Genomic DNA, 13057 nt, shown 5'->3' on the forward strand with positions numbered 1-13057 from the left:
ATAAATGAAAGCTGTATTTTTTTAAGGTGATTTTAACAGTTATATGAATAGGGTCCTTTATTCATAATATATTGAAAACCATTAACAAAACGTTAGTGAATGTAGTTCAGTAGTATTAAGTGTTTATACTTGAAATTATACCAGTGACTGTGGGTGATATGGTCTTTGCTTAGAGCTCACAATCCAGTGGGAAATGAAGACCAGTAAATACAGTTTTAATGCAGTATATGAACCTCTGTGCTGTGTAAGGAAAGGTCACCTTCAAATACTGTGTGATGTCACTTAACTCTGGAATCTGAAAAAGTTGAACTCAAAGTAGAGAGTAGAATGATCGTTACCAGAGCCGGTTGGGGGCAGAGTAAGGGGTGTATTGGCCTGGGAAAGGGGAGACATTGGTTAATGGATACAAAGTTTCAGTTAGTAGGAATAAGTTCTGGTGTTCTATTGCAGGGGTTCTCCTCTGCTCCCTGTTAGGAAGCAAGCCACACAGCAGAAGGTGAACAGCATGTTGGGTGAGCATTACCACCTGAACTCTGCCTCCTGTCAGATCAGTGGCAGCATTAGATTCTCACAGGATCGTGAATGTGAAGAATCCTATTGTGAACTGCACATGTAAGGGATCTAGGTGTGGTGCTCCTAATGAGAGAGACTCTAATGCCTAATGATCTGAGGTGGAACAGTTTCATCCCCAACCACCCCCACCCCCATTCTATTGCTTAACACAGTGACTATAGTTAATAATAATGTATATTTCAAAATATCTAAAAGAGAATTTTTTAATGTTCTCTTCACAAAAAAATTATAAATATTTGAGGTGATATATATATGCTAATTGGCCAGATTCAATCATTCCACCATGTATACATGTATCAAAACATCACATTGGCTGAACATGGGGGCTCATGCCTATAATCCCAGTACTTTGGGAGAACAAAGCAGGTGGATCACTTGAGACCAGGAGTTGGAGACCAGCCTGGGCAACATAGCAGCAAAACCCATCTCTACAAAAAAATATACCACATGTGGTGGTGTGTGCCTGAAGTCCCAGCTACTTGAGAGGCTGAGATGGGAGGATCACTTGGCTTCAGCCCAGGAGGTTGAGACCCCAGTGAAACATAATCGTGCCACTGCATTCCAGCCTGGATGACAGAATGAGACCCTGTCTCAAACAAAAAAAACAAAAAACTCTGTCACATTGTACCTCATAAATATATGCATTTATTATTTGCCAATTAATGAGAAAACAAAACTTTTGAAAAGGAAAGTCACCTTTTATCAATTAGGTGAATCAGAGATGACCTCTTAGAAGGTGTACACCTAAACTGAGCCATCAATGTTGATAAGGACTTTGACAGGTGAAGAAAGGAAAAAATAAAAAGAAATGGCATGTGTGAAGAGTGACCTATTCAAGGAAAAGAAATTGATTATGGCTGGTGTAGGGGGACAGATAGGCCATCTAGGGAAGACTAGAGAGGCAGCAATCTTAGATCATACAGTACCATCCAGGCCATGTAAAAAGTAGAAATTTACTACTAAGAACACTTGGGAAGCTATTGAATAAATTTAAGTAGGGAAGTATTGTGATACATTTGCATTTTAGGAAGATTATACAGGTTGTAGAATGAGTGGATTGGAGGGATTAAGGATTTGAGTGGAGAAATTAGTGAAAAACGATGTAACCCAAAGGAAGGGTGATGATGGCCAGGATTAGGTTAATGGCTACAGGAACTGAGAGAAGTGGACAGAGTTGAAAGACATTTAGAAGGTGGGTTAAACATGATTTGTAGTAGATTAAGAGAAATAAAGCATTTGATTTTTGTTAGATGTTAGTGGGTACTTATTTCTCTTTCCTTACCTGTAATACCTATTGCCTATGAATAGAATGAATATTAACAGTATGCTAAAATGCTTCAGCCAGTCCACCCAAATTACAGTTCATTTGTAGCTAATTTAGAGTAATGTATTTTATTCTAGATTTAAAAGTAGGAAATTATTTTGTACTCTTAAGATTTTACCTTTGCTGTGTTATAAAACTTAAACATTTTTATTTTTCTATATTTTATACCACAGGTTGCTTCTAGGATATGTTTTTGAAATAAAAACTATTGTTTTCAGTGCATAAAAATAAAAAGAAAACACAACCCTTACTGATATGCATATGTTCAAACAGTACAGTATACATTAACTTTATGGAATAAAAAGTAACTTGCCTCACTGTGCATTCCTCCCCAATACTACAAAATAACACTGTAGAAATAGAGTCATCCCAAGTATCCAAAATAAAAGCTTATACATATTCTATATTCCTTTTTTTGACTTTGCAGAAAAGGAATTTTTACCTGACCCATTCTCTACCTACTTTTAAAAGATATCCGGGGCCCTTAAAAACACAAAGATTGTTGGTATTCTTTTTATCACCTGCACCACTGTATAATGATATATAGATATATCTTTAACCAGTTCTGAATGATGGTCTTTAGATTACATTTTAATTATTATAAACAAAACCGCAGCAAGTATTTTTATATTGATAGTATATCCATGGATTTGTAGAAATAAACAAAGACCACTCAGATGAGAACAGAGACTATTTATGCAGAGGTTGCTATAGTAAAAGAACTTAAGTTTGGCAGAGACTCGCAGGCAGGGGAGTGGGAAAGCTTTACAGGGAAAAAAAGGGAAGGTTTCAGAGATGCCTGATGGGAAATTGTTGGCAGTGGGGAACTGGAGGTGGGCTAACTAGAAGCAAGGCATCTTATATGATTGGTGTTAGGGTGGTATACTGGGCTTTCTTGGTTGGTCCTGAATCTCTCAGGTTAAGATTATGATTGATAAAATTGTTAGGTCAAAGGGGTGTGTGTGTGTGTGTGAATGATTTCTAATAAATATTGCAAAATTGCCTTCCAAAATGTTCATATCAATTTGGTTTCTCACCCAAAGTATACTAGAATGCCTTTTTCTCTCTATGCCTTCCAGCACAGGGTATTACCAAATTTTGAAATATGTGCCAACCTGATAGGTAAAAATTAATGCACACATTAACATTTAAGTATGTTGATTCATTCTTTGAGATTTCTAAAATTATTTTCTGGAATAATCATAAGTTTTTGAAAAAGTTGTCATATATAATTGTCTTATTGGCAGAAGTGACTAAAAATTAAGTACAATCCATCTTTCAGCAATGGGTTTGAACTGTGCAGGGCCACTTATACATGGATTTTTTTCAATAAATATATTGGAACTTTTTTGAGATTTGTGACAGTTTGACAAAACTTGCAGACAAATCACAGCCTAGAAATAGTGAAAAAATTAAGGAAAAATTAAGTGTGTCATTAATGCATAAGTATGTAGATACTAGTTTATCATTTGCTACCATAAGATACCCGTAAATCTATTATAAAAAGTTAAAATTTCAAAACTTACATACACATTTAGACAACCGTACATGGTGCCATTTGCAGTTGAGAGACATGCAAACAACTGTAAAGATACAGTATTAAATCATAACTGTATAAAATTAACTATAGTACATGCTGTACTATAGTAATAATTTTGCAGCCACCTCCTGTTGCTATTGTGGTGAGCTTAAGTGTTGTCAGTATATGCTCACAAATGCCATGTGACTCTAATCATCTCCACTTGAGCAGATCCTCTATCTAGTAAATTGCATATTACAATAAAAAGGGATCTCTTTCAGTTCTCAAGTATTTTTAAAATTGTGTTTGCTGCAATACTGCAAACCTTGAATAACACTGTGGGACCCATACAAAATGCCACTTTTGATCCTAGAAGTACTTCTAAGAACAGAGAAAAGTCATGACATTATAAGAAAAAGTTGAATTCAGCTGGGTGCAGAAGCTGAGGCAAGAGGATTGCTTAAGCACAGGAGTTCTAGGTACTAGTGTGCTATGATCTTGCCTGCAAATATCTAAAAAGAAAAATGCTGAATAGCTTGATATGTACTGTAGATGGAGGTCTGCAGCTGTGGTTGCCTGCCATTTTGAGATAAATAATCCAGTGTAAGTACCATTTAAAAAAAAAACCAACAAATTCATGAAGCTGTCACTGCAGCTATGTCAGCAGGTGCAAAACCTTGCACTTTTTGTGAAACACTTTTTTAATCTCGTATTAAGAATGCAGCTTGTATGTGGGTGCACAATTGCTATAAGAAAGGCATACCTATAGACTAATCTGATTCAAGAAAAGGCAAAGTTATTATGACAAAGCAATAAGAAAGTGAAAGATCTAATGCAGGATAATTTAATGCTAGCAAAGGATGGTTTGACAATTTTAGAAAGAGATTTGGCATAACAATGTCAAGATAACAGGATAAGTGATTTCTTCTGACCTAGAAACAGCAGATGAGTTCCCAGATGCCATTAAGAAAAAGATACCTGCCTGAACAGATTTTTGGTGTTTTGTTTTTGCGACAGAATCTCACTCTGTTGCCCAGGCTGTATCCTTGCCCTCCTGAGTTCAAGTGGTCCTCCCACTACAGCCTTCTGAGTAGCTGGGACTACAGGCGTGCACCACCATGCTGAGCTAATTTTTAATTTTTTGTAGAGATGAGGATTCACTATGTTGCCCAGGCTGGTCTCGAACCCCTGACCTCAAGCAGTCCTCCCACTTCGGCCTCCCAAAATGTTGGGATTATAGGTGTGAGCGGTCTTGTCTGGACCTGAACAAGTTTTTAATGCAGATGAAAGTTCCTAATTCTGGTGAAAAAAGAAAACCACTAAGGTCGTTTATTAGTGAAGAAGAGAAGTCAGCACCCGAATTTAAGGCAGGAAGGCTAACTACTGTTTTGTGCAAATGCAGACTGTTCTGTGATACACCTTACTTATAAAGCTGCTAACCCCCAAACCTCGAAGGGAAAAAGAAACACCAGCTGCCAGTCTTTTGTTTGTACAACAAAAAGACCTGGACAGTGAGAACCCTTTTTCTGGATTGGTTCTATCAGTGTTCTGTTCTGAAGTCAGGAAGTACTTTGCCAGTAAGGGACTGCCTTTTTTTTTTTTTTGAGATAGAGTCTCACTTTATCACCCAGGCTGGAGTGCAGTGGTGCAATCTTGGCTCACTGCAACCTCCGCCTCCTGGGTTCAAGTGATTCTTCTGCCTTAGCCTCCCAAGTAGTTGGGATTACAGGGACATACCACCATGTACAGCTAATTTTTGTGTTTTTAATGGAGATATGGTTTCCCTATGTTGGCCAGGCTGGTCTTGAACTCCTGCCTTCAAGTGATCCCTCCGCTTTGGCCTCCCAAAGTGCTAGGATGACAGGAGGATTACAGGAGTGAGCCGCCATGCCTGGCCTAGTAGACTGCCTTTTAAGGTTCTTTCAATACTGGATGATGCCTATGGCCACCGAGAACCCCTGGAGTTCAGCAATGAAAGCATCAAAGTGGTCTACTTACCCCTAAACACAACGTCTCTAATTTAGCCTATTAGGAGGTCATAAGGACCTTTAAAGCTCATTACTCAGGGTACTCTATGGAAGAGAACCTGGATAGAACATCACGAAAGTCTAGAGGTGTTACACCACAGAAGATGCCGTCGTTGATACAGAAAAAAATTGTGAAAGCTGTCAAACCCAAAACAGTAAATTCCTGCTGGAGAAAACTCTGTCCTGATACTGTACATGACTTACAGGATTTACAACAGAACCAATCAATCAAGGAAATTATGAAATAGATTGTGGATATGGCATAAAAGGCAGTCATAATGGTGAAGAGTTTCAAGATAGAGATATTGGAGAAATCTAAGAGCTAATAAACACCACATGAGAGGAATTAACAGAAGACAACTTCATGGAGATGAGTGCTTCTGAACCAGTGCCAGATTATAAGAAGAAGATGTAGAAGAAGCCATGCTAGAAAACAAATTCACATGTAACAGTTTGGCAGAAGGCTTCTGATTATTCAAGAATGCTTTTGACTTCTTTTATAACATGGGCCCTTCTATGATACCAGCACTGAAACTAAAGCAAACAGTGGTAGGATTGGTATTATGTAGATAAACATTCATGCAGAAATGAAAAAGCGAAGAAGTCAGAAATTATGATGTGTATCTATAAGGTTAGATACAGTATGCCTGCCTCTCCTGCCTCCCCTTCTACCTCCTTCACTCCTCTGCTTCTGCCACCCCTGAGACAGGAAGACCAACCTCTCCTCTTCCTCCTCAGACTACTCAATATGAAGATGATGAGTATGAAGACTTTTATGATGATCCACTTCCACTTAATAAGTAGTAAATAAATATATTTTCTCTTCTTTTGATTTACTTAATAACATTTTCTTTTTTTCTAATCAGAAGAGAGCTGGAGTAATTAACATTTTCTTTAGCTTACTTTAGGAATATGGTATATAACTTAGATAACATACAAAATTAAGTGTTAACTGACTTTATGTTGTTGGTAAGGCTTCTGGTCATTAGTATGCTATTACTGGTTAAGTTGTTGAGGAGTCTAAAGTTGTATGTGGGCCGGGCATGGTGACTCACACCTGTACTCCCAACATCTTGAGTGGCTGAGGTGGGAAGATTGCTTGAGTCCAGGAGTTCAAGACAGGTTGGACAATATATAGCAAGACCTCATGTCTACTGAAAATTTAAAAAATCATCCAGACATAGTGACATGTGCCTGTGTCTGTGCCTCTAATTTCAGCTACTTGGGAGGTTGAGGTGGGAGGATTGTTTGAGCCCAGGAGATAGAGACTACAGTGAGCTGTGATTGCACCACTGCACTCCAGCCTGGGTAACAAAACGAGAGTCTCTCTCAATAAGTGAATGAATGAATGAATGGATGAAAAAATATGTTAATTTCCTCCTCTGTTGGGGGTTGGTGCCCCAACTGCCCTGTTGTTTCACAGTCAACCAAACAATAAAGAACAATTTTACGTTTATGGGGTTTTTGACTAAGTAATACAACATATGATAACCATTTAAAAATCACAATGAACTGAAAATTCAATCTGTAACATTTAAGTGTACTAAGTTTTCTTTGGTTTGTTTTTGGTGTTTTAAAGGTTTTATCTTTTAGAACAGTTTTAGGTTCACAGCAAAATTGAGAGGAAGATACGGAAATTTTCCATATGCTCTCTGCTCCTACATATCATAGCCATTCCCATAGTATACCAAGTTTTAGGTTAAATAATAACTTGATTCTTAGTTTTCTTTTAATATTCTTTTAACAATTTCAACAGTATTGAAACTGTTTTTCAGATTCTTAGTCTTAGATATTTTACATGTGATTTGTTAATTCTTGGCTTATAAATAAAAACTATGAATCTTTTGTGTGGCTTTAAAATATGTATTGTGAATTACTTTGTAAAATTGATAAGCAAACTACATTTCTTTGTGAGGTTTTGAGTTGTATTTTTTAAAAATAAAATTGTATGTTTGTCTTCTGTACATGAGATTTATTGTTTTATCTGGCTTTTTTGATCTTTCATGGCCTCCCTAGTTTCATCTGCTTGATAAAAGCCAAGCACCCAAGATACAAGTTAGTTTTTGTTGAATATAATTTGTATTCTTTTTTATTATTGTTAGCTACTGAAAATGATACCTTTAAAAATTGTTTTTAGGTCTCCATGAATTTGATGGCTTGAAGGATCCTGAAGTAAATGAATTTCGAAGAAAAATGCGCAAATTCAGTGAGGAGAAGATCCTGTCACTTGTGGGATTGTCTTGGATGGACTGGCTAAAACAAACATATCCACCAGAGCATGAACCATCCATCCCTGAAAACTTAGAAGATAAACTTTATGGAGGAAAGCTCATTGTAGCTGTTCATTTTGAAAACTCCCAGGTAGGATTAAATTTTTTTTTCTTCTTTTTTTTTAATCGCTACCGCAAGTGTTTTACTTGGTAAGGATTATATATATATATATATATTTTTTTTTGAGACGGAGTTTCACTCTTGTTACCCAGGCTGGAGTGCAATGGTGCTAACTCAGCTCACTGCAATCTCCGCCTCCTGGGTTTAGGCAATTCTCTTGCCTCAGCCTCCTGAGTAGCTGGGATTACAGGCACACGCCACTGTGCCCAGCTAATTTTTTGTATTTTTTTTTTTAGTAGAGACGGGGTTTCACCATGTTGACCAGGATGGTCTCGATCTCTTGACCTGGTGATCCGCCCGCCTCGGCCTCCCAAAGTGCTGGGATTACAGGCATGAGCCACCGTGCCCGGCCAGGATTACATTTTTTTAAGAAATATTTTGTAATAAATTTCTCATTTTTACCTGAATGCAGCTTCAGTTTTAGAAGTGTCTCTCACTTACCTAGCAAACACTGTTGTTATAAAGAACAACTTTAGATTTAAGATGGAACTATATTTAGGATTATGTGTAATAGTCTAAAGTGATACTCTTTGCACCTTTTTTTTTTTTTTTTGATGCAGTGGAATGGTGATTTAGAATGGGATTGGTAAACTGGACAGTTAATTGGTTTTTTACAGTTTTAAAGGGACGTTTAAAAAAGAAAAATACCTCAAAGACTTGTAAAGGAATGTTTAAAAGAAGAATAAAAAGGATTATAACAGAGACCACTATGATGTATGTTGTTTGCCAAACCTGGTCCTTTAATAGAACAAGTTTGCCAACTGCTGGTCTAGATAGTGTTCCTTATTGCAAATATTTTCTTCTCATGTGATTTTTTCCCCCCCATCTCTAGAAATGAAAGGCGTAATCAAAATGGTCTCTTTGTTTCTATATTCTTAAATTTGCTTTCTGTGAATTAATGATATGGAAGTAGGCATTATAATAGAGTCCATATACAGCCCATCCATTTCTGAATGTTCATAACACTTATACAAATGAGATGATGCTGCTGCTGTTGTAGCAAATACAGTCATTCTAGCATCTAGGATCTGCCATTAGATTAAGGTAGAAACGCAAGGGATTTTTTTTTTTTTTTTTTTAAGACAGAGTCTCACTCTTGCCCAGGGTGGAGTGCAATGGCTTGATCTCGGCTCACTGCAACCTCTGCCCCCCAGGCTCAAACAGTTCTGCCTGAGCCTCCTGAGTAGCTGGGATTCCAGGTACACAACACCACACCCGGCTAATTTTTGTATTTTTAGTAGAGACAGTGTTTCGCCATGTCAGCCAGGCTGGTCTCGAACTCCTGACCTCAGATGTTCTACCCATCTCAGCCTCTCAAAGTGCTGGGATTACAGGGATGAGCCACCATGCCTGGCTGGATGTTTTCTTTTGTTCTTGAATTACTGTGATAACCAGAGTAATGACAACAACCAGTTATGCAGGGTAAGTGCTCAACGACTTAACAGTCATTAGTCGGTGTTGAGGGCTTAATCCTGCATAATTTCTGGTACAGTATATTTTTCATATACTCTCCAGTTCCCGCAACAACCCTACAGAGTGTTGTTGTCTTTACCCCATTTTATGGTGAAGAAACTGAAAGGAAGAGAAGTTTAGTGTTTTGTGCCATCCTCATAGCTGGTCAGTGGTAAAGCCAGGATTTCATCCAGGTGTCTCTGGTTTTACCCAATTTTGCCTCATTTTAGACAACATGTTAATAAGTATTTTTTGGGCCGGGCGCTATGGCTCAAGCCTGTAATCCCAGCACTTTGGGAGGCCAAAGTGGGTGGATCACGAGGTTAAGAGATCGAGACCATCCTGGTCAACATGGTGAAACCCCATCTCTACAAAAATACAAAAAATTATCTGGGCGTGGTAGCGCGTGCCTGTAATCCCAGCTACTCAGGAGGCTGAGGCAGGAGAATTGCCTGAACCCAGGAGGCGGAGGTTGCCGTGAGCCGAGGTCGCACCATTGCACTCCAACCTGGGTAATAAGAGCGAAACTCCGTCTCAAAAAAATAAGTATTTGTTAAGACAGATGTGAAAATAAGATTCTACCTTCAGGAATTTTCTCTAGACAGGAAAGTTTATCTAGGGAAAAACACCATTTGTCATTATATCCTGAGATATGTTGAATTTAAAGTTCAATTTAAGTCAGGATTTGAGTATCATTAAAATGTCAGGGTCAAATTTACAATACTGTTTAAGGATTTCTGCATGGTCATGAGAGGTAGACTAGGGGAGTTTAGTATTGAAAGGTGATGAGAATTTAACTTAAGAACACTGTCTTGGCCAGGTGAGGTGGCACACACCTATAATTCCAGTACTCTAGGAGTCTGAACAGGGAGGATCTCTTGAACCCAATAGTTCGAGACCAAGTTAGACAACATGAGGAAACCTCATCTGTACAAAAATTAGCTGGGCATGGTGTTGCACATCTGTAGTCCCAGCTACCCAGGACTCAGGAGGCTGAGGTGGGAGGATTGCTTGATCCCAGAAGACAGAGGTTGCAGTGAGCCAAGCTTGCGCCACTGCACTTCAGCCTGGGCAATAGAGTGATACCCTATAATATTTCATGAAGTCATTGAAAGTGATGTTGAATAACTGCCTGAAATACAGGAAAACCATTAGGATAAAAGATCATTGGTGTCTTGTTGGGAGGTGAGGTCAGGGAGGAGAGAGGAGACTTCTGAAAATGATTCCCAGCATCCTAGCCTGAGTTCTTTGATGTGTATGGTGCCATCTTAGTCTGTTTGGGCTGCGCTGCTGTAACAGAATACCATAGACTGGGTGGCTTGTGAACAACATAAATTTATTTCTCACAATTCTAGGTTTTTTTTTCGTTTTGTTTTGTTCTGAGACAGAGTCTTGCTTTGTCGTCCATGCTTCAGTGCAGTGGCGTGATCTAGGCTCACTGAAACCACCTCTTTTCAGGTTCAATGGATTCCCCAGCTTCAGCCTCCTGAGTTGCTGGGACTATAGGTAGGAGGCCACCATGCCCAGCTAATTTTTTATATTTTTAGTAGAGGCAGGATTTCACCATGTTCATCAGGCTAGTCTTGAACTCCTGAGCTCAAGTGATCCACCTGCCTTAGCCTCCCAAGGTGCTGGAATTACAGATGTGAGCCACTGCGCCTGGCCTGTTTCTCACAATTCTGGAAGGTGGGAAGTGCAAGATCAAGGCACCAGTTCATTCCTTGTCTTATAAGGGATTGCTTTCTGGTGGATATGTAACTGTCTTCTTGCCATGTCCTTACATGGCAGAAGAGGAGGGGAAGCTCTCTTGGGTCTCTCTCTCTCTCTTTTTTTGAGACAAGTCTTGCTCTTCTTGCCCAGGCTGGAGTGTAATGGCATGATCTCAGCTCACCACAGCCTGTGCCACCACACCTGGCTAATTTTGTATTTTTAGTAGAGATGGGGTTTCTCCATGTTGGTCAGGCTGGTCTTGAACTCCCAATCCCAAGTGATCCACCTGCATTAGCCTCCCAAAGTGCTGGGATTACAGGCGTGAGCCACCACACCCGGCCTGGGGGTCTCTAAAAAAAGGGCACTAATCTCATTCATGAGGGCCCTGCCCTCATGACCCAGTCACATCTCAAAGTTTTCGCTTCCAAATATCATCACATGACCCTTTCACATCTCAAAGTTTTTACTTCCAAATATCATCACATTAGAGATTAGTTTTCTGTATATTGATTTGTAGGGGGAGACAGAAACATTCAGTCTATAGCAGGCATCAACTCATAAAAAACACAGATGAGCAAGTAGAATAGTGGAAAAAATAGATGTGAAATACTTAGTAAGTTTAGGTTTTAAAGTTTGAATCTGGCCTTATGTCTTTAGTGATAAAGACATATGATTTTTGTGTGATTTTTTTTTTTTTTTTTAAAGAAGGATGTTCATTGGAAAATGCCTGATGCTAACCTTTAGTTAAATATTAATCTTACCTGTGGAAACTGTGCACTATGAATACAGTAAGATGACTTGCAAATGATCAGAAATCATTATATTTCAGTAAACGTGTCTACATTCTAAATATATGTCCATATAAAATTTGTTAAGGATGTACCTATAGAAATATTATGTACATTTGTGCATACTATTACATAATGTTTATAATAGTGATTTTTCAGCATGAATATAACATTTACTTTTTTCTCCACCTCCCTCCTTCTTTAGGATGTGTTTAGCTTTCAAGTATCTCCTAATATGAATCCTATAAAAATAAATGAATTGGCAATCCAAAAACGTTTGACTATTCATGGGAAGGAAGATGAAATTAGCCCCTATGATTATGTGCTGCAAGTCAGCGGGAGAGTAGAATATGTTTTCGGTGATCATCCACTAATTCAGTTCCAGGTATGTATATTATCTAAGAATTTACCGGAGAAGTTCATGAGTGTATATATATATTTTTATTTCTGATTTTAAAAATGTGTACCCATAGTGGAACATTTGGAATATAAAGAAAATTACACAGTTTTGAATAGTAAATATTCATAATAATACTTACCTCTGAGATAATCATTGTTAACATTTTTGGCATGTTTTCGTCACTTTTCTTTGCAGGTACATATGTATTTTAGCATAATGATTGTATGCACAAATGTGTGTATATACATGTTTGTATTCTGCCTTTTTTTTTCTTTTTTGAGACACAGTGTTGCTCTGTCGCCTAGGCTGGAGTGCAGTGACACACAGTTTTGGCTCACTGAGACCTGTATTTCCCAGGTTCAAGCGATTCTTGTGACTCAGCCACTGAGTGGCTGGGATTACAGGTGTGTGCCATGATGCCCAGCTGCTTTTTGTATTTTTAATGGAGACAGGGGTTTCACCATTTTGGCCAGGCTGGTCTCCAACTCCTGACTTTAAGTGATCCGCCCACCTTGGACTTTCCTAGTGTGAGATTACATGTGGCATGAGCCACTGTGCCCAGCGCGTTCACCTGTTTTGATTGTTTTAGTTAGTTTTATAATTATTGTCTTATATCATTGTGAATTTTTTACACTGTTTCTTAATAGCTGCTTACTATTTTGTTATATGGTATAAATGTGAAATATTCTGGGATTTGTTAATCAGTTTAAAAATTGATTAAATGGTCATCCATTGAATTGTATAAAAACTTATTTGTGATTATTCATTAGCTAAGTAATGGAAAACTTTTCCATTTTAGTCTGAAATATTTGTGCATGGAATTTCCCTTTCCCTTTTTTTGTTACTTCCATGTATGGCAAGAATTTTGTAAGC

At 38.2% G+C, this 13057-nt stretch overlaps 1 protein-coding gene across 26 annotated transcripts in view; it reads left to right on the forward strand.

Annotated features, from left to right (window-relative positions):
• The window catches only part of PIK3CB (phosphatidylinositol-4,5-bisphosphate 3-kinase catalytic subunit beta), a 165884-nt gene that overhangs the window by 70502 nt on the left and 82325 nt on the right, over positions 1-13057 (forward strand). For all 26 annotated transcript variants that reach the window (XM_078354111.1, XM_054246992.2, XM_035278411.3 and 23 more), the window contains 2 exons: positions 7581-7804; positions 11990-12169. In XM_078354111.1, coding sequence (XP_078210237.1) covers positions 7581-7804; positions 11990-12169 — 404 coding nt within the window. The remainder of the gene's footprint in view (positions 1-7580; positions 7805-11989; positions 12170-13057) is intronic.

This window comes from Callithrix jacchus, chromosome 17 (genome assembly GCF_049354715.1).
Source record: "Callithrix jacchus isolate 240 chromosome 17, calJac240_pri, whole genome shotgun sequence".
Classification (NCBI taxonomy): domain Eukaryota; kingdom Metazoa; phylum Chordata; class Mammalia; order Primates; family Cebidae; genus Callithrix; species Callithrix jacchus.